The sequence below is a fragment of the Pituophis catenifer genome, unplaced genomic scaffold (genome assembly GCF_029215685.1).
Source record: "Pituophis catenifer annectens isolate HBS135680 unplaced genomic scaffold, rPitCat1.0.hap2 SCAF_1, whole genome shotgun sequence".
NCBI lineage: Eukaryota > Metazoa > Chordata > Lepidosauria > Squamata > Colubridae > Pituophis > Pituophis catenifer.
Window position 1 is genome coordinate 96,890,215 of NW_027256881.1, and position 22,386 is coordinate 96,912,600.

At 37.0% G+C, this 22,386-nt stretch overlaps 1 protein-coding gene across 1 annotated transcript; it reads left to right on the forward strand.

Annotated features, from left to right (window-relative positions):
- The first annotated feature begins 1,954 nt into the window (after nt 1-1,954).
- On the forward strand, nt 1,955-22,157 carry GOPC (golgi associated PDZ and coiled-coil motif containing). Its single transcript, XM_070952961.1, has 8 exons — nt 1,955-2,296; nt 11,109-11,273; nt 14,789-14,964; nt 16,340-16,505; nt 16,833-16,928; nt 17,258-17,422; nt 19,072-19,249; nt 19,843-22,157. The coding sequence occupies exons 1-8, from the start codon at nt 1,955-1,957 to the stop codon at nt 19,953-19,955; spliced, it is 1,401 nt and encodes a 466-aa protein (XP_070809062.1). The 3' UTR covers nt 19,956-22,157.
- Nucleotides 22,158-22,386: the final 229 nt, after the last annotated feature.

Here is a 22,386-nt window from a genome sequence, read left to right on the forward strand (position 1 = left end):
TATTGCTGTATCCTTTTATGCATATGGACTACTCAGAGGGCTGAAAAAGTTATTTCTGACTGGTCCTCGCACTTTTGACCAGTCCTCGAACTTACGACTGTCCTCACATTTTACCTTTTTGCCCTATCTTGTCACCATGGTGAAGAGAAGCAGTTGTGAAATGAGTGACATGGTTGTTAAGAATGCTACAATGGGCATAAATGATGACCAATCATAAGTGCGAAGACCGGTCAAAAGTACGAGGACCTGTCAGAAATGACTTTTTTCAGCCCTCTGGGTAGTCCTTTTGTGCACATGGACTACTCAGAGGGCTGAAAAAGTTATTTTTGACTGGTCCTCGCACTTTTGACCAGTCCTCGAACTTACGACTGTCCTCACATTTTACGTTTTTGCCCTATCTTGTCACCATGGTGAAGAGAAGCAGTTGTGAAATGAGTGACACTGTTGTTAAGAATGCTACAATGGGCATAAATGATGACCAGTCATAAGTGCGAAGACCGGTCAAAAGTGCGAGGACCTGTCAGAAATGACTTTTTTCAGCCCTCTGAGTAGTCCCTATACACATAGCCATGGCCACCCGGTCACATGACCAGCTAGCCACGCCCACCCAGTCACATGACCTCCAAGCCATGCCCACAAAATAAGCCACACCCACAGAACCGGTAGTAAAAAAAATTTAGAACCCACCCCTGGTTGGGGGTCACCACAACATGAGGAACTATATTAAAGGGTTGCGGCATTAGGAAGGTTGAGAACCACTGCCTTAGATAATTAAAAAAACCTAACACTCTGACATAAACATGTCTTCCGAATACAAACTGTTTTTACCCATTCCGGGACTATACAAGTAGTCTTCAACTTACAACAGTTCATTTAGTGACCATTCAAAGTTACAACAGCACTGGAAAAAACGGCTTACGACTGTTTTTCACACTTAAGGATTGTCGCGGCATCACCACGGTCACTTGATCAAAATTCAGATACTTGGCAACTGGCTCATATTTCTTGACAATTGCAATGTCCCAGGGTCACGTGATCCTTCCCTTTTCGCAACCTTCTGGCACGCAAATAAATAAATAAATAAATAAAATCAATGGGGAAACCAGATTCGCTTAACAACCGTGTTACTAACTTTCGCTTAACAACCGTGCTACTAACTTTTAACCACCGCAGCGATTCGCTTCACAACCGTGGCGAGAACGGTCGTAAAATGGGAAGGGGGGGGACAAAACTCACTGGAGAAATGTCTCACTTAGTAATAAGAAATGTGGGGCTCAGCTGCGGTCGTAAGTTGAGGACTACGTGTATGAGAACACCGAAAGGACCTTAAAAGAAAAAAAAAAAAAAAAAAACCAACCCACTCCATTCGCCCACGACTCTTGCGTGTCTTTTCCCCGTTCGGAAGACGGTTGCATCGAGTCAGAGATTAGGTACCAAGCTGAACTCCCAACTACTTTGTGAGCTTCCCCAAAAGCCACCCGCTGACCCGCATCTTATCCGCCCGGAAGCTCCGTTTGCTTCTCTCGTCCCGCAGCGCCCCCCCCCTCCTCCTCCCCCTTCCACTCTTTAAGTCCAAAGGCGGGGAAGGGAACGTCGCCCCCGCTCGACGAATCGGGGCATCGTCTCACTTCGCCTTGGCAAACTCGGCTGTCTTGTGGCAGGCCGAAGAAGCCGATCGCCGATTTTTTTTTCCCGCACGGCGGGTTTTTCCAGCCGCCGGCCGGGTGACAGAAGCGCAGTCGTTTTCTTAGCGCATGCGCCCGAGAGAGAGAGAGAGAGAGAGTCGCTTTCTCTAATCGCCGCCGTTCCTTCTCCGCCTGCGTCTCGGGGCAGGACGCCGCCGCAGCCGCGTCTCGTATCGTCAGCGCTGAGGGCGGGCGCGCGTCCCGCAGCCCTGCCGAAGTCGGGCCGCAGCGTGTCGGGGGCAGGAGCGCAGCGCTACTACCCGCGAGCCATGTCCGGCGTGGGGGTGGATTCCTGCGGGGGATCGGGGATCGGGGCCTGCGGCGGGGGGGCGGCGGCGGCGGCGGCCTCTTCCTCCTCCTCCTCCACCTCCTGTTCCCCCGGTGGAAGCGGCGGCGGCGGCGGCGGGCTGTCGATGTTCCGCTGGCTGGAAGTCCTGGAGAAGGAATTCGACAAGGCGTTCGTGGATGTGGACTTGCTGCTGGGCGAGATCGACCCGGATCAGGCGGACATCACTTACGAAGGGCGGCAGAAGATGACCAGCCTGAGCTCCTGCTTCGCCCAGCTCTGCCACAAGGCGCAAACGGTGTCCCAGATCAACCACAAGCTGGAGGTGATGGCGGGGCGAAAGCGAGGGCTGGCCGGTTCGCGGAGATCGCGGGCCCCGCGGGAAGGATAGATGGGAGAGAGAGAGAGAGAGAGAGAGAGAGAGAGAGAGAGATCTCCTTTGGAGGAGATGAGTGTGGGGACCTCACCCCTCACTTTTCCCCTCTTTGAAATGGGAAATATAGATCTTTGTGTTTGTTCAGTAGGCGGGGAAGGAATACAACATTACTCATTTGGACTCCTGCTGTTGTGATTTCCCCAGTCCTTGTAACAGGTTAGTCCTCGACTTACAACAGTTCATTTAGTGACCGATCAGAGTTACAACGGCATCGAGAATAAAAAGTGACCGTTTTTCTGTTACAACCTACCTTGGCACCATCCCCAGGGTTGCGTGGTCAAAATTCAAAAACGCTTGGCAACTTTGTGGCAACAATCAGATTTATGATTTATGCTGTTTCCCACGATTACGTGATCCACCTTTGGCGACCTCCTGACCGGCAAAGTCCATGGGGAAGCCAGATTCACTTAACAACCGAATTACTCACCTTCTTATCAACTGCAGCTGTTCACTTAACAACTGAGGTGAGAAAAATCGTAAAATGGGGCAAAACTCACTTGACAAATGTCTCCCTTAACAAGAGATATTTTGGGCGCTCAGTTGTGATCGTAAGTCGAGGACTACCTGTATTGTCACGGGCTGTGTACCAATAAAGGAGAATTTTTGTAGCTCAGGGTTGAAATGAGTGGTCCTAGGTGCTCTCTGAGCGTTGTTGTTTTCTTGCAGCTACTTCATTATCCAAACTAGCATTGATGGTGTTAACCAGGATCCCTCATGTGCTGTGTGAATCTGGGGTTTTGTCAGCAAAGCCAGGCCATGGTCTAGGGTGATCATGTTTGAAGTATAGGTTTTGTGTATCTCTTAGTGATTTAGGGCCAGTTGCTCTCTTTATAACCTATTCAAGCCTGGGGTAATCTTAAATGTAAGAAAACAATATCCTGATTTTTTAAAAAAATCTTCTGGCCCAGTCTGTGGATCCTGTGTAATATACAAATAGTCATACTTTTGAGGGACTTAACTAACCCTTAAGCTTAGTAAGGTATTTTAGGAAGTAATGCTGTAGGATAGTGAAATAAAAGATAATGCTGACAATCTGCCTCTGTGTGTGATCTGTCTGAAGATATCTTTGTGGATAGAGTTGTAAATGTGTTTGTGTTGTGAAACTAACACCACAGGGAGGCCTTCAACTAAGTGATGCAGTAAGCATTTATGATGTGAAGATCTCAGATCTGTTACAAAACACAGGTCAAATATTCTCTACTTCAGGCTATTGGAGAAAACAGAAAACAGAATAACAGAGTTGGAAGGGACCTTGGAGGTCTTTTAGTTCAACCCCCTGCTTAGGCAGGAAACCCTACACCACTTCAGACAAATGGTTATCCAATATCTTCTTAAAAACTTAGTGTTGGAGCATTCACAACTTCTGGAAGCAAGTTGTTCCACTGATTGTTTTAACTATCGGGAAATTTCTCCTTAGTTCTAGGTTGCTTCTCTCCTTCTTGCTTCTTGTCCTGCCCTCAGAGGTGCTTTGGAGAATAGCTTGACTCCCTCTTCTTTGTGGCAGTCCCTGAGATATTGGAACACTGCTATCATGTCTCCCCTAGTCCTTCTTTTCATTAAGCTAGACATACCCAGTTTCTGCAACTGTTCTTCATATGTTTTCTTGCCTAAATGTAGAACCTTACTTTTTTCACCATTGAATTTCATTTTGTTAGATAGCGCCCAATGTTCAAGTCTGTCAAGATCATTCTGGATCTTAAGCCTATCTTCTGGAGTGTTGCCTATTCCTGCTAGCTTGATGTCGTCTGCAAATTTGATGAGTTCCCCATCAATCCGCTCATCCAAATCATTGATGAAGATGTTGAAGAGTACTGGGCCTAAAACAGAGCCTTGGGGTACTCCACTGCATACTTTCCTCCATGTAGATGCAGTTCCATTGAGGACTTCATGTTGAGTGCGGTTGGTCAGCCAGTTACGAATCCATCTGCTGGTGATTCTGTCTAACCCACATTTTTCTATTTTATCGAGTAGTAGATTATGGTCTACTTTATCAAATGCCTTACAAGTCCAAGTAAATTATATCGACAGCATTCCTCTGGTCCACTAATTTTATCTCTTTGTCAAAGAATGCAATAAGATTAGTCTGGCATGATCTGCTTTTGACAAACCCATGTTGACTTTTGGTTGTTACTTTGTTTGCTTCTAGGTGTTCGCTGATTCGTTGCTTGATTATCTTTTCCAGAATCTTCCCTGATATTGAGGTCAGGCTGATAGGTCATTAGTTTCCTGGATCTATTTTTTTTTTTGAAGATTGAAGATGGGAACTACATCAGCTCTTTTCCAGTCCTCTGGCAATTCCCCGGCTCCAGGATCTTTGAAAGTTATAGTTCAGTGGTTCTGAAATCTCGTCTGCCAGTTCCTTCAGAATCTTGGGTTGAAACCCATCTGGTACTGGTGATTTGAACTCATCTAGGGTAGACAGATGCTCACTTACCATTTTCTTCCCTATTTTAACGTGTTCCTAATCTGTTTTTTGTGGTGCTGTTTTTTTTAGGTTGGACTGTTTTTTCCCTTTGTGTAAAGGCAGTTGCAAAAAAGCAAGTTAAGTAGTTCTGCTTTCTCCCTGTTGCTTGTCACCTTCTTGCCACTTTCTCCCAGCAATGGACCAATTGTTTCCTTAACATTTTTCTTGTTTTTAACATGTTGAAAGAAGTTTTTTTAATTATTTTTTTCTTTCGTCACAAGTCTTTGTTCATTGTGAGCCTTAGCTTTTCTCATTTCATCTTTGCAGGCTCGGGGTATTTGCTGATATTCTGTTTTAGTTATGTGCCCCTCTTTTTTATACTTTTTATACTTGTCCTTTTTGTCTTTCAATTTGTCAGAGAGTTCTTTATGCAGCCATGCTGGTTTCTTTTGAGAGCTGTTATTTTTCTTCTTTGTTGGTATTGTGCTAGACTGGGCTTTTATAATCTCACTTTTCAAAATTTCCCAAGCTTCTTGAATTGTTTTCCCTTTTATGGGATCCTTCCCAAGCTCTCTCTGTTTATTGAAATTAGCTCTCTTAAAGTCCAAGACTTTAGTTTGACTTTGTTCTATTGCTTGTGCTTGCATAATGTTGAATTCCAATCATTGCATGATTTCATCTCTGTTAGTGAGAATTAAGTCCAATATGGCTGATCTCCTTGTTCCCTTCTCTACTTTTTGGGAAACAAAGTTATCTGCTAGGTTTGTTAGGAACCTGTTGGATCTTCCACTTGGTGCAGAGTTTGTCTCCCAGTTGATGTCAGGGTAGTTAAAATCCCCCATTACTATTGTGATCTGCTTTGTACATACCTTAGTTAGCTGCCGAGCAAAAAGTTCATCTATTTCCTCAGTGTGGTTGGATGAACTATAGTATACACCTATGGCAATGTCATTCCCCCCCCCCCCCTTTAATATTGACCAAAATGCATTCAAGATAATTTTTGTCATTGCTGTGCTCTATTTCTGTAGAGATGTAGTTATTTCTTATATTTAATGCAACTCCACCTCCTCTTTTATTTGGTCTATTTCTTTTAAATAATTTAAATCCCTCTAGCTGTATGTTCCATTTGTGGGTTTCATCCTACCAGGTTTCCGTAATGGCAACAATATCATATCTGCCCTCATTTACTTGAATTTCTAATTCTCCCTGTTTATTCCTCATACTCTGCATTGGTGTATAGACATTTGAGTCCATTTTGATTGACCCCGTGTTTACTGTCTACATAACCTATGTTGTGCCTGACTGCCCCTACTTTCTTGCCACCTATTTGATTAATGCACATGGTATGGCACTCACTATTAAATGCTTGGTTTTGCTTGACAGCAAGGTTGATAACCTTACCCGCACAAACATCTATGTTACATGCACACAAGAGTATTGCTAATTTAAAAAAGCTATGCTAAACAAACATGCTACAGTAGAACTCTGTATATTTTTAAAACTCAATTATGCCAAGTATAATTGGCTGTAGCAGAAGTTGGGGAAAGGAAAATAGAAATAAACTAGCCATTTGAGGTCTCCACGCCTAAGAGAGCACACTTTTTTTAATGAAGACATTAAAAAAATGTCTTCATTGTTGTGGTAAATATCAATGTAAATGCTAGTTAAATAAACTTGCAAGTTAAGCATCCAGGGACGCTTGGCAACAGGAAAATAACTTAAGTGTCTAGCCAAACTCTCCCAAGGTCAGTAAGTACCTTATCAAGTTTGCTAAGCAACAACAGTATTTATGTAGACAAATTGGTGGTGGAACTGTGGCGCCATTTAATATACTGCATCAATTATGAAAAGCAATAAAGAAAATGACCTGAAAATCAGTAATTTTGTAGACAAAAATACTGTACTGAATAGACAGAAACAATATATAACTGTTTTTGGAAAGCTATAATGTAGCAAAGTTTTTAATGCAAAAATTAATTTTCTGAACACAGGTAGTCCTTGATTTACAACAGTTTGCTTACTGACTGTTCGAAGTTACAACAGCACTGAAAAGAGTGACTTATGACCGTTTTTTCACACTTACGACCGTTGCAGCATCCCCATGGCCACCTGATCTAAATTCAGATGCTGGGCAACTGACTCATATTTATGACGATTGCAGTGTCCTGGGGTCATGTGATCACATTTTGCGATCTTCTGACAGGCAATGTCAATGGGGAAGCCAGATTCACTTTATAACTGTGTCACTAACTTAACAACTGCAGTGATTCATTTAACAAGTGTGGCAAGAAAGATCATCAAATGGGACAACACTCACTTAATAAATGTCTCATTTAGCAACAGGAATTTTGGGCTCATTTGTCATAAGTTGAGGACTACCTGTATACCTGTCCTAATGTTCTTTATTGGAAACTCTGCTAAAATACATGAAAAATTGTACAAATTGAGGATAAATTATCTTTCTCAATTATCTTTCTCTGTTCCGAACTACTTCACAGAAATACTGTACTGATAAAAACAAACATAATCTTGAACTATTTTAAGTATGAGTGGGTAGGTTAGATATTTCTTAGTTTTTTATTGACTTTCTGCCAAAGTGAAAAGGATCAACCTTAAATAAGTTGGTTTTCTAAGTTATAAATAGACATGCATTTGTTATAATTTGTACTTTTATTTCCAACATGTGCTAAGTATAATAACAATTACTTGAGTAGTTTCATAGAGGAAGCTAAACATTTACAGTAATTTCAATATACTGTGGGATATTGTATTTTATTAGGACTGAAAGCAAAGTATTGAGGTGGTAAAATACTACTTATTCACTAGTATACTATAATCTCATAACTAATATCCGGTTACTAAATCCATATTATAAATATAATTATTGACAAGACAATAGTTACTGTCAAAAGGCAACAAAATATAAGAATACAGCGATAATAAGTAGTAACAGGCATTGGTATCAACATGTTCGAGAAAAAGTATCAGCTTCAATATGATCATTCAGTGATAGTTGAAAAGTTCTAATGTACAATTGCAGAATTTCTCAGTAGTTCAGAAAATTTCACCTGGAAAGAACTATGCCTAAAAGAAATAGTGGGAGATTTTTAGAATTATTTCTCCTGAAACAGCGCCTTGGTTTCACCAGATCACTTTACCTAGGTACCTCTAGAGGAGATACAAGGTGATTTAGAACTAGAAAGACTTAGATAATACAAGCTAGAATGAAGGTTTAAATATTGGCTCAGAAGGTAGTCGATCCTTCCCATTTCTTGCATTTATTTCAACATTCTCATTCCAATCCTGTTAATGTGGTAGTTTGTTGCAGTGTGGTCTTAGTGTTGACGTAAAAGTCCCCATGACTCTTTCAGGGATCCGTGAAAACAAAATTATTTGTCAGCCTATGCGGAAATATAATTAAATATTAAATCCCATCAAACAATTGCAAGACACAGCAGTGAATGCATCAATTTTAATTTTTAAATGTAAATATTGATAAATGTAACCAATTCAAACAAAATCCTTTGGGGTCCTTCATAATTTTTAAAAGAGGAAGAGGTTCTGAGAGGAAAAAAAAGTTTAAGAAACAGCAGTTTAACGTTTATGTATTATGTGAATTTAGCTATATGGTTCTACAACAATCTGTGGTTAATCAGACCTGACTTACCACAATGAATCCAGCCATCATATTAGAATATAATTTCTCAACATTTATCTTATTCTGTTTCCTTGTATTTTATCTGTTGTTGAAATTTAATAAAGTCTTATTTTTTTAAAAAAAAAATGATTAAAAATATAATGTTTCCAATTCCAAGAAAATTAGAAAAAATGTATACCTGATAAACATGAAAAATTCTGACAGTTTAATTATTTACAAAAAGGTGAATTTCCTGCCAGGCCAAATGATCTGGGCACGATTACTTTTCCATATCGTTTTGCTCATTCATTTTCATTCAGAAGCCACAGAGAAACTTTTTGCCAATTTGCTAGCCTGGCTATTAAAACCATTTTGACTGCATCTACTAGAAAACTGAATGCATATTTGGATCATCTGGAAACTACATGGTAGTATTAAAATTATTATGAGGATAAAGGATTTAGATGAAATACTACAGGTAGTCCGCGTCTTTATGACCACAATGGAGTCCAAAATTTTTGTTGTTAAGGGAGACATTTGTTAAATTAGTTTTGCCCCATTTTATGGCCTTTCTTGCCACAATTGCTAAGTGAATCATTGCAGTTGATAAGTTACTAGCCCAGTTGTTAAGTGAATCTGGTTTCCCCATTGACTTTGCTTCTCAGAAGATCACAAAAGGTGATCACATGTGCCATGGGACATAGCAATGGTCATAAATATGAATCAGTTGCCAAGTATCTGAATTTTGATCACATGATTATGTGGATGCCGCAAAGGTAACTGTGAAAAACGGTCATAACTCACTTTTTTCAGTGCCATGGTGGCTTTGAACTGTCACTAAATGAACTGTTGTAAATCGAGGATTGCCTGTATTTCCAGGATTTTCCTGTAGTAAAATAAGGCCATGGTTGACTGTACCATTTTTTTTTATCAGCGTAGTTTGTTCCCCTACACTGGTAAAGTATATGCTAGTATATGCTATGACATGATGGGTAAATAAAGTATATTTATATATTTAACTTAATAATATATGTTATATCTTACAAAATATGCTTCCTTTCTCTGAAAGATCTCTGTTTCACTATCAGTTTTTATTCACACTAGTTCTTGTCAGGGTGGATTTGATTTAAATCGAGTTGATTTAAATCACAATTTAAATCATGATTTAAATGACTAGTAAAAAGGCTTGATTTAAATCAACTCGGTTTAAATCATAATTTTTAAAGAGCAACTGTCATCTCTGCTACTCCGTTGACCCACTGTTGACTCACCGATAGTCCCAGTGTTGCAGAATATACAGCCTCATGCTACATAACTAAGCTCCATTTCATGCTGAATAAACTAAATTATTTATGTATCTTAAATAGAAAACTATCTTACGATAGATTTTTACCCCAAAAGTTTTTTATTAAAATAAATTCGATAAAAATAAAAAAAATCCGATTTAAATAAAAAAAATCTGATTTTTTTGATTTTTTTAAAAAAATCATTGATTTTTATCCACCCTGGTTCTTGTAGTGTCAGTATGTTAAATACAATCCTCAAATTGTTGACTCTGACGTAATGGGGCTACAGTTCCTAGAATTTCTAGCCGTTTAGATTAAACTCTGACCTTTTCACAGTTGAAAAATATTCAAGTTGAAAAATGTCCAAGCATTTTACTCCTTACATTTCATAGCATTTTCATCATTTTGGATCTGCTGCATCCTGGCTTTGAAATCCCTGAAAATTTATAGTATTAGGGCAAAAGATAGAAAAGGGAGCTGCTACTTCAAGTATAATCTCTTTGGTTCTACAGTATGTTGTTATTTGGGCGTTTTTATTATTGTCTGCAGTTTAGAAAGGCCAAAAGGCTATACTGAGATCTTTCAGTATGAGAAGCTTGTGAACTAGGATAAAGAATTCAAAACTAAATTATGTTTTAAACATTTTAATAATTTGATTATGGCTGTTCAAATGTTAATATTACACCATTTACCTCTAGAAATGTGATAAAGCAATAGTTTCAAATGTATCTCCTTATTGCCTTAATCAGAAGAAAGACACAGTAAAACAATTGATTATACTTAATTCGTGTATGGATAAAAACTAGAGCATGTCCTCTTGTGACAGTTGATAATCCTCGGCATAAAGATTTAGTTATTAAAGTTTTGTAAATGAGTAAATGAAACAAATTCAGGAATAAAATCAACATCTTTTCCATTCAGAGTTTTGTAAATTATAATCAGTATTTCTAAATCAATGTTAGCATGCATTGTTTATGATGAACAATGTGTTATTACAATATAAAACAAGCAATTTAACAAAAAAATATGCTAAATTGATCAATATATATTAGGTGCTCATTCACAGTGATTTATACTAATGCTGCCTGAAGATTCACATGATAGCTGATCATGGCAATAGGTTTAGAATAGAGTGAATTAAATGAATTCACAAATGAAATACTTCTGTGTTATTGCAGATCTGCCTTGTTGAGGAACTTTTACTTCTTAAGTTGCCTTACCATCTGATATTTGACTTCTGTATATTTGAAAAAAATGTTTAGGATAGAGACAATTTAGAAAAACCTGCCGGAGAGGTATTGCTTTAAGGATTAGATTTCTTTTGAGTATTGTACATATTCAGTGATGTTAATTATTCAATGACGTGTGTTCCAGGCTCAACTAGTAGATTTGAAATCAGAACTGACAGAAACTCGGGCTGAAAAGGCAGTATTAGAAAAAGAAGTACATGACCAACTATTGCAACTCCATGCCATTCAACTTCAGCTTCATGCAAAGACTGGCCTGAATGTTGATTCCGGGGCAATAAAGGCCAAATTGGTAAGTGTTCTTGTTAAAGAAAAAAAAATTCTTACAGTTAAAAAAAATTCAAAATATTTTGTGTGCCTGTTACAGCTTTTAGTTTTTACCTTGCCCATTCTAAGAGGTTCAAGGGGAAATATATATGTGGTCTGCTTTAGGTTACTAAGAGGCCATTTTTATATGTTTATCTATTTTCTTTAACAACAGTGCAAATTAAGCATGTAAAATGGGAAGCTTTAAATCAATGTGATAGTGTCAGGATGTTATAATAGTGAGGCAAAAAGGCAACAATGTGAAATCTGGAGAGGAATTTTTGGCGTTTTCCCATTGCAACCTATCTTCCCTTATATACCTCTCTATTCCTTAACTCAATAACAGTGTCAGTGATAAAATCTTTCCCCCAGTTTACTTCTAACCACTTACCCTCAAAGCATAATATACTTGGTTCATTTTCTTAAAGGTTCTTGAATAAGTAGTGTGCTTCTTGAGAGAACCCTAAAAAAAAAAAAAAGAGGGGAAATAGTTCTGCATTTCTTGTTTGTGCTGCAGTTTTTGTATGGAGAGAAAGAGAGAGATGGATGTGACATTTTTAATTTTAATGGATTTTTTTTACCTTTATGTTGCAGTCCTAGTTAATAACATAAGAAATATAAACCTAGAAAAAGAATACATTCCACACAAAGATTGTATGGGGTTGCTCTATTGTTGAAAATACTTCGTTGAGGATGATTCTTACAACTTTTATTTTGATGGACTGAGACTGTATTCTGGAAATGAGAGATATAGATAGTAATTGTTTGGATAACAGTATTGATACCACTACATTAAATGAAGTAAATAGTCTGTAGAGTTCCACTGTGTTAGTTTTTCACCAGACTTTATATAGTTAGATTGCAAGCTTTGGGTTATTGTAGTTTGATACTTCGGCCAATATTGCTAATTATGATACTTTTTTTCTCTCATCTTAAGTCTGCCTGTTCTTTGGAGGATATGGTAAGTTCATTTGATGCGTTCATCCATACTTAAATTCAAAACTGCACAGGAGTTTTGTACATATTTTGGCCCTGACATTTAATGACAGTTAATCTCAAATATATTTTTGGCTTTTCTGTAACTTCCTAGCCAACTACTTGTGGGTTCAGTTGTTAGATTGGATGTTTCTTCTATCCAACATGCATGATTGTATTGCTGATATTAATTGCTATGACTAACTAAAAATTTTTGAAGGGATTATTGAAATTGAGTTGAAATTTATTAAACATTCAGTTATTGGTTAGGGATCTAACTTACCTATAATAGGAACATGATTCACTTAGGCTCTGAATAAAAGTTTCTGTGACTTAGTGTGGTAGACAGTCATTCAAAAACATGTGCAAAACACAGTGTATCTTAAAAGAATAATTGTCTGGTGTATTTAATGCTTTGCAGTCTCAATAATATATAGATGAAGTGATTTTTTTTCTCTTTTATTATTGGATGATGGTATTCTAGGTAATTTGTCTTCATAAAAACATTAGCTTCATGATTTAACCTAATTACCTAATTACACAGTTGGATGTATGGATATATGTATGGATGTGTTGTTGATTATTAGAATCTCCAAAGTAGTTCATGGAAAAATTCAAATTGAGACATATTTGAATATTCCAGGACAGGGATGTCAAACTCGCAACCCGCGGGATGGATGTGTCACGCACTGGCCATGGCCGGGTTAGCGAAGGGGAAAAAGTTGTAATACGTCATGTGACGATGTGAGTTTGACACCCCTGTCCTAGAAGATATTTATTTGTTTTTTGAGATTTTTGTCTTTATTGTCTGTGGCTTTTCTTCCCTTCTTGGCAATTTCCACATCTGTCCTGATACCCAGTTTGCTATTCGTTTTTTTTCTTGGTCTTTGGCAGTTTTATTTCACATTCATCATTAACAGCTTCTTTAATTTTCTTCCATTGTTTCACTGGTTCATTGTCAATGAAATTCAGGAATTCAAAATGATTCCTGATGGAAATGGTAATCATATTGTAGAAACTGGTTGGCTTTGTGCTTCGTTTTAACCTTACTTGGAACTTACACATGATCTGCCCCTTGTCATATTTTTGCTGTTTGAACTGTGAACTTCCATCTCCTTGTTACTAGTCAGTTTGATTTTTATGTGCTCCATCTGGTGATGTCTATGTGGACAAATACCGTTTTGGTTGTTTGAAGACTATATTAGCAATGAAAAAATATTTCATTGGTTGGGTTGCAGAAACAGTTAAGTCATTATCATGCTTCATTTCTATTTCTTAGGCCACATAATACAATTATGTTTTCCCTCTAACTATTTCCAACTATATGGTATTCCAGTCTCCCATCATAGGCAACTCACTTTATGGCATGTTCTATCAATTTTAGATTTGACTTGTCTGTAACATTCACTAATCTCTCATTTTGCATCAGTGACTGCAGCAGTAACTTGGATAATTGCCATATTAAAAGGTTGTCTGTGAAACCTAATTGATACTATTTGATCATTGACAGCATTCTTACCTGAATATTCTCTTTCTCATATCCATCTCGATTATGAAAGGAATGCTGTTCCTTCTTTGGTTTTTATTTGCCCTTTGTTTTTTCAAGTTTTTTATATCATATCATAAGTAAATTGTATGATCTTCTGACTGAAAGTGTGTAATTCCAATCCATTTTAATTTACTGATACCAAAGATGTCAATGTGTGTCAAAGATCTTTCACTATGTTTATGCTTATGTTCCGTCTTCCCAGTGTAATTTTGTCTTTGCAGCTTTTCTTTTCCTGCATGGAAGTGTCAGCATCAGCAACTAGATGTCTGGCATCATCTGGTGCTATATTATCAGTCATTTTATATTGCTTACCATGTGGTTTTTTTGGTAAAATAGAGGAGTGGTTATCACTGCTTTCTCCTATGCAGTGTAAAATTACGTATGTGCCATTTTCACTAACGTGATCATCTAACTCCAGTGTCTTTTCGTATCTCTGCAGCCACATATAGGCACCCGACTTCCTTTAGTTGGGTAGCTAGAATGACCTTCAGGCTTTAGGGGTCTACATACACTTTTGGTGTATGCTGCTAATGACTTCACTTATCCCTCTCAGAAACAACCTCCCCCCCCCCCTCAAGTGAGACAGTATAGTAGGAGTTAAGGGGCACATGTTTATAATTTATAGCTATTTATTTTTAAACAAGAAGCTTTTCAGATTTTCTGCCAAATTGCTTTCTGTTATACAGAGAAATTGGCAGCTAGATTATCGAACATTTTGTGGAGGCTTGCATATTTTTATTTTTAGACGAAGAATGTTTTAGTATGCGACTGGAGTGTTTTGTTTTTTTTAGGAGCGAGCTTTTACTGTCAAAAGTGTAGTATTCAGTTGTGCATGGTTTTATGTCATAGGTAATTTTCTGTAAAAAACAACAACAACAACCCATTGATGTGTTAGTACTGTTCCCAAATATGTATATATAGAGTGAGGCTGTTAATTTTGTGATGAAAGTTATTAGGATCTTGTTTAATTTTTCCAGGAGAGAGAACTTGAAGCCAGCAAGAAAGAAAAGGTGAAAGAAGCCCAACTTGAAGCTGAAGTGAAATTGCTTCGGAAGGAAAATGAGGCTCTACGTCGACACATAGCTGTGCTTCAGGCTGAAGTATATGGAGCCAGACTCGCAGCTAAATATTTAGATAAAGAACTAGCTGGAAGGTACATTTGACAATAACAACACTTACCATATAGTATTTATGAGAATGCACCAGGAATATGGAAGAATTTGCTATAAAAATTCCAGCTATTATAATTAAGGGCTTATTTTAAAATTATCTGTGGTGGGAAAATACGTAGTCGTCTCTAAAAGAGATGAGACCCCACACATAGTATTTTAGCTGTGGAATAGTCGATAGCCTTTTTCATTCTTTTCAACCCAGCAAAATGGAAATAAATTATATGAAGAGGACAGGATCCGCTATCTAGCTAGTTAGCTGCCTTTTAGTACAAATACATCAAACCGAAATCCAAATTTGTTTTGGGGGAGAAAATGGCAAAAGAAAACAAATTTGAAATTGGGCTGAATCAGGCTGATATCTGTGGAAAAAAACTTTCAAAAACAAAAATCCAACAGTTGGACAATTGCACAGAATATTGCTGACTCCTTTATTCTAAACCCTGCTCTCTCCTCCCTGCCGCTGATGTGATTCCGTCTTCAAAACTATTGTTAATGCACTGGGAGCATACTATCACATCAGTTGTGGGTTTCAAATTTTTTTACTACCGGTTCTGTGGGTGTGACTTGGTGGGTGTGGCATGGCTTGGTGGGCGTGGCAGGGGAAGATACTGTAAAATCTCCATTCCCTCCCCACTCCAGGGGAAGGTTACTGCAAAATCCCCATTTCCTCCTGATTAGCTGGGACTTGGGAGGCAGAGAATAGATGGGGGCGGGGCCAGTCAGAATTTTTACTACCGGTTCTCCGAACTACTAAAAATTTCTGCTTCCGGTTCTCCAGAAATGGTCAGAACCCCCTGAAACCCACCTCTGTATCACATGTGGTGGATATATGTGAAAGCAAAGAAATATTGGACAAAAATACATACATGGTTAGAAAAGATATTAAATCAGCATATAGATTATAAACCAGAAATATTTTTGTTATAGTACCAGAAAAGTATGATAAGGGGAATTTGTATTTAATATTACATGTTTTGACAGCAGCAAGAATTGTATTTGCACAGTACTGGAAAAATGAGGAAACACTGAGAGAAGAAGATGTAATTAAAAAAAATATTAGATTATGGACAGATTGACATTAAAGATAAAAGAAAAAGAAGATACAGAGTATTTTCTAACATGGGACTTGTTTTATAAATGGTTGGATAGTAGAGGTAGAAATTAGGAGTTGGAAAAGTATTATTATGTAAGCAAATTGACTCAGACAATACACTGTTCACAAAGCACTTATGTATGTTAAATGAAAATGTATAAATAAACTATTGTTAATGCTTTCTCTGCTTTGCCTGCCTTGTTTTGCAGTTGTAATTGTAGTAATATTAATTACAAGGTATATATATCACATTTTATTTTCAGGGTTCAACAAATTCAGTTGTTGGGTAGAGATATGAAAGGACCTGCCCATGACAAACTTTGGAACCAGCTAGAAGCTGAAATCCATCTGCACCGGCACAAAACTGTAATCAGGGCATGCCGAGGTCGAAACGATCTAAAACGACCCATGCAAGCACCCCCAGGGCATGTAAGTTGATTTTAGGTTTTGTTTACATAGAGTTTGGCTTTTGATGATTCATATTGCGTATATCCATATATTTGATCCCATAAATTTAGTAAAACGTAGAACAACTGCTACATGTGAGAATCATAAGTAGGCCCCTCACTTTCATATTCTTAAGAGGAAACTTAATTAGAGCAGTACTTGCTAAATTTTTAGAAATAATGACTCTGAACATACAGTATCTAAATAAAGCTAGACTAAACAAAAAGATAGTGAATTGTTATTTGCTATTTTATAATTATCCCAAAAGCCTACATAAACTTTTTCATATTGTTTTAATTTCTAAATTAGAATCCAGATTCCTTAAAGAAGAGCCAAGGTGTTGGTCCAATCAGAAAAGTTCTCTTGGTTAAAGAAGATCATGAAGGACTAGGCATTTCAATTACAGTAATATTTCAATTTATTTTCTTTTTTTCTATTCTCAGAAATGATTTTTTAAAATATACTTTTGCATGTCTTTCATGTTATACTAGCCTATGTTATTTATCTAATGTTCCATATTAATATTCTAATTAAAACCACAAAATTTGTAATTCACTATAAAAATATAAAGCTTTTCTAATTGAGTTATGCATTAAATACCGAGTAGCAATTAAGCTAGTGCTTTTTGCTGAATAGATAGCAATATAAATTCTACACTTTTTAAAAAAACTTAATGCGAAGAATTCTGGTTTATATGAATAAATTTTTTGACGTATTAAATATTGGCGTGATAGGGAGGAAAGGAGCATGGGGTTCCCATTTTGGTCTCTGAAATTCATCCGGGTCAGCCTGCTGATCGCTGTGGAGGTCTGCACGTTGGAGATGCCATTCTGGCAGTTAATGGAGTTAATCTGAGAGACGCGAAACACAAAGAGGCTGTAACTATTCTTTCGCAACAGGTAATTTTGTATATGTTAATACAAAATTCATACACTATACGTATATTTTCCCTATTCTTTTGAAATAAGTATACCAGAAAATTTATTTTCAGTTTCAACATATGAGGCATGTTTTATTTACCATGTTTTCTAATTATGGAAAATGATAATTGTCTATTATTAAATACATCTGTGAAACCAGAATTTCCAAGAACTCTTGAGTTACTCTAAACCAGGATGTTGATGTCTGGTTCTCCAATTGCAAAAATCTGTTACAATAAACATCATACCGATCTACATGACATTGGTTTTTAAATCTGGTCTGTCTTGTAGAGCTGACATCAATCTTTCGAGTCTGAATGTCTTTCCTCCTCCCTCCCTTTATCTTCATGTGAATTAAGGAGAGAGTTGATGGAAGTGTTTTCTCACTTTACTTTCTTTTACTTTCTTGGGCGAGGCTCAGGCCCCTTTTATATTACTGTTACCTTGGTAACAGTTCTTCCTCCTATCCTTCAAGGACGTTCTCTCTACCTGCCACAGATGGAATTTACAGTTTATTAATCTATTTCTGAACGGATAAGTCAAGTAAACAAGATTGAGGTTTGTATATTATTGTACTTGTTTTTTTCATAATCATCTAAATTCTTTGAAATTCTGGTTTACCACAATTCATGAACAAATTATTTTGAATAATTTGGTCTTAGTAGGGGAGGTGAGATGAGCATGGAAAAGAAAGGTCTTAAATATTGCCCAATTATGGAAATATGCTGCCATCGGAGACGTACCTTGCCGCTTCATGTCTGGCATTCAAGAAAATCTGAAAAACCTTCCAAACAAGTGTTTGATAATATGTTTTTTGGAGTTGTAAGATTTAACTGACACAATTAAACTGACACAGTAAGATTTAACTGAATCCTTTTTATATTGTTTATACAATGCCCAGAAACTTGGGATCGAGCGGCATAAAAATTAAACAAATAAATTTCATACGTACTGCTCACATCCCCAAATATATTCTCATAGATCAGAAGTAAAGCTGAGCAACAATCCATGCATTTCTGGTTTTTAATTCAGAATAACCAAAAAAGACTTCTTTTCAAAAATGTGTTATTCCATTGATGAGTCTATCAGTGAATGTTGTGTATAGGTATTTATTTCAAGACATCTCATCTTGCAACTTAATCTTTCTTACTCTTTTTTTCTTCTTTGCTATTATATCACATACTCTCTGTGGTTCTAAACATCCACTGCTTGAGGTTTAAATTAAGAGGGGAAAACCAGTGCATGAGCAGAAGAATGACAGATGAGGTGCACATTTAATTCTACTTTTTTTTAATTTTTTGCTTATAGCTTGCTCACATAGCGTGGACATGAACATCTAAAATTCAATTGTTTTTGTTCTTTTAGAGTACGGGTCTCAAACTTGTGGCATCACATTGCGGTCACATGATGTTTCGTGACGTTATTTCCCTTAGCCGAGCTGGGATGGATGTGGCCTGTACGTGACGCATCTGGCCCGTGGGCTGCCAGTTTGACACCCCTGTGTTAGAGGACCATGTATAAATTGTTTGCAGTGTATTTTATACTGACTGCTCAGGATTTCTTCCATTGCTTTATATATCAGATTATCTGTTTTTCAGCAGCAAAATGATTTTTATTTTGTATTCTAGAGAGGAGAAATCGAATTTGAAGTTGTATATGTTGCTCCTGAAGTAGACTCAGACGATGAAAATGTAGAATACGAGGATGAGAGTGGACATCGCTATCGTTTGTATCTTGATGAATTGGAAGAAGGTAGCAATTGTGCTTCCGGTAGAAAAGATGGAAGTGGAGATAAACCGTTACAAGGTAAAGTTTCTTAAAGAAACACAGATAAAGGTCAACTAGATCAGAATGAAATTATTCTGGTTTTCATATATCTGTTTTGGTAAACGTCAATTAAAATAAACCCTGCATGTTACTAAATTTATTTGCCTAATTATACTTGCGATTCTCTGTCTTTAGAAAGGTTTTGCCACCTCAATAACACAATACGATTGATAAATAGCAAAAAGAAGAATGGCAGTAATCATTTCTGTTCTAGTTATTGTTTTTTGATCTTTCTATATATATAAATATCCCTTTACCCAGAACTCTTAAAAGTATATATTCTTATAGCAGCGGTGAAACAAGCTTTCTTTTCCCCCCCCCCCCCAGGAAACAAAGGTGACGGTCTTTTTTAATTGTAGTGCATTGTAATTTCTCTTGGGTGCTGTAACATCAACAGTGCCTTTTTATGTTCTCCATAGAATCTCATAATTAAAGTATATGTGTATCTCTTTCTTTTTTTCTCTTGGGATTTATGCTATCTTAGACAGTTGGTGCTTGGACCAAATATTGGCAACATAGATCATTGTCCAAAAAAAGTTGCTCCTTTCATTCATTGTTTTTTTTCCTTACAGTATTTGATAAGAAAGCAAGTATTGATGGCCATGAAAATGGAGACCTGGGGAATACAATTGAAACTGAAGAGACTGTATCTAAACTAGCCCAGTCTTCTGAGAGCTTAGCCTAACCCCTCTGAATGGGACTAGTATCTCCTTTAAGATGGGTTTCATGGGCTGTTCTATATGATAAATGCCACAGAAAGTTACAGTGAAGGACTGTTCATAAGGTAAAGAGACACTGTGTTACCATTGTCTGTAAAACAAATCTGTTCTGGTTGGTTACCTCAGGGCTTCATTATGAACAAGTCTAAATGTGCAAAATGTCCCACTTTTTGAAAAAGTTGCCCATGAATTTTAGCACCAAAGTATTATTTTCCCTCCAAGACTTTTCCTGAGTTCATTTTGGATTGTACCTATGAATGCAAGTATAGAAAGATGCAGAGGAGCTGTAATGCTTGATTCCTCTCACATATACCAAAAACAAATAAAATGGTATCCATTTGCTAATAAAATAGGCTGCAGCTAACAAATAAGAATGGCTAATGGTTTAAAAATACACCTTGCAAGAAGGTGAAAAGCCAAAAAAAAAAACCCACAAAAAACCCCAACCCTCACCAAACTTCATAATATTCAAAATAAATATATATTTTGCTTTGAAATCCACATGTAAGATTTTAAATAACAATTATTTATTTGGAAGTAATCTTACTTAGCTCTGAATACTGTATGTAGTTTTCTCCTTTCAAATATTCTTGTCTGTTGATGCTGAATTTGGATATATTCCTAAAGCATCAAGCAGAATATTATGGTAACTTAAAAAAAAACACTAAATGTGAAATGAACTTACTTAAAGTCTGCCCTTAAAAATTGTACAAGTATCCATTTTCTCCGAGCTGAGTAAGGTTGGATTCATATAGTTGTTCAATAACTGCTCAATAACTTTATAATCACTGCACATGTCATATAGGAACTAGCTTGTCTGAGGGAATTCAGTGTTCCATAGATTAGTAATTCTAGTTTATTTCTAAAGTAGTAAAATGTAGCTCACTTAAATTAGCTCTGGGCTGTTCCAAGGGCCCACTTTCACCTTTGTCCTGATCATATTGTAGATGACTATAAACTGATCATTCAGTTTCTATTCACCATCTATCCAATTGTATTCTTAGTGATTATTGGGGAGGGGAGATTTTTATAACGGCATGAGGAAAGGTATTTAAATTTGCTACTAAAATTCTCTGCAAAGGCAGCAGGTTCACATGAGGTGATTTATTGGGCACCTGAGGCAATTTATTGGGCACATAGTAAGCAGCACTGCCTCATTGTAAGTTATCAGTTAATGGCTGGTCATCAGTTTATGTGGGGTAATTGGCCATATAATCATTGCCCAAGTCATCTCCAAAATAAATTGTTGTTAAGCACTGATCATACATTGCAGGCAAGATAGCAGTCTTGTCAGAAGCGAACGGTCCATTCGATGAGTAGAGCCATTGTAGGTGAAGTTCTCTACTTATGATGATGGGAGATTAATAATCACTACTCAGATTACTAATCAGTAGTCACAAGGCCATCAGTGACTCATGTCATGCTACGTGAAGACGTTTACACGAGCCATCTCTGAAAAGGGAGAGTCAAGCATACATATTCTGTATCTTGTGAGGTCCTTGCAGGACTAGCAGAAAAATGATTAAAGTCCTGATACTTCACAGAACTATATTTTTGGTATTATTTTTTTAAAAACTCAAATGTTCCAAAACCTGAAAACGCTCAAGGCACTTTTAGAATGTGTTGGTATTAATGGGGTTGTCTTGGCTAAATTCTTGTACTGCTGTGTATGTGTGCGTGTGTGTTTTAGGTACATGTGTGTATACATACCTACATACCTACACACCCACATACCCACATATAAATGTATACATATGTGTCTTATTAAAACTGCACACTCTCTGTATGCAAATGGTTAAAAACCATGTAGCTTTTTAAAATTATAGGATAAAGCATGAAATGCCTGCTTTCCATTCCCTTTACTGCAGGCAACTGAAATGTAATATTTAAAAATGTATTTTGAGAGTGGAAATAATGTAACAGGAAACTTTGTGTTTTTTTTTCTATTGACTGTACATAAATGGAGAACGTATAAAAAGGCCTTTAATGTAATGTCAGTTAACCTTATGTTCAATGTTTAAAATGTTGTGTTATGGAACACAGTTAAATATGTCTCTTCTAGCTGCACTATATACATGTTTATAGAGAACTTTAAAATGTAAATACTGTATGCAAATATTTTGCCATTTATAATGTTGCTCATAAAATAACTTTTGTGCATCATTTCACTCACTTGCTCATGGAAGTGTATTTAATTTGCAGTAAATTTTAATTGCTGCCCTAATGAATGTTTCACTGTTAAAATACTTATTTCCAAGGCAAGCCAGGATTTTCAGTTAGGCAATGAGATTGTAAAATGTATGAAGTTGCTAAATGCCTATGGAGATTCAGGTTATGTGTCCCAAAGGTGCTTTTTTTCTAGTTGCCTCAAGTCCAGTTACCTCTTGAAAAAGTGCC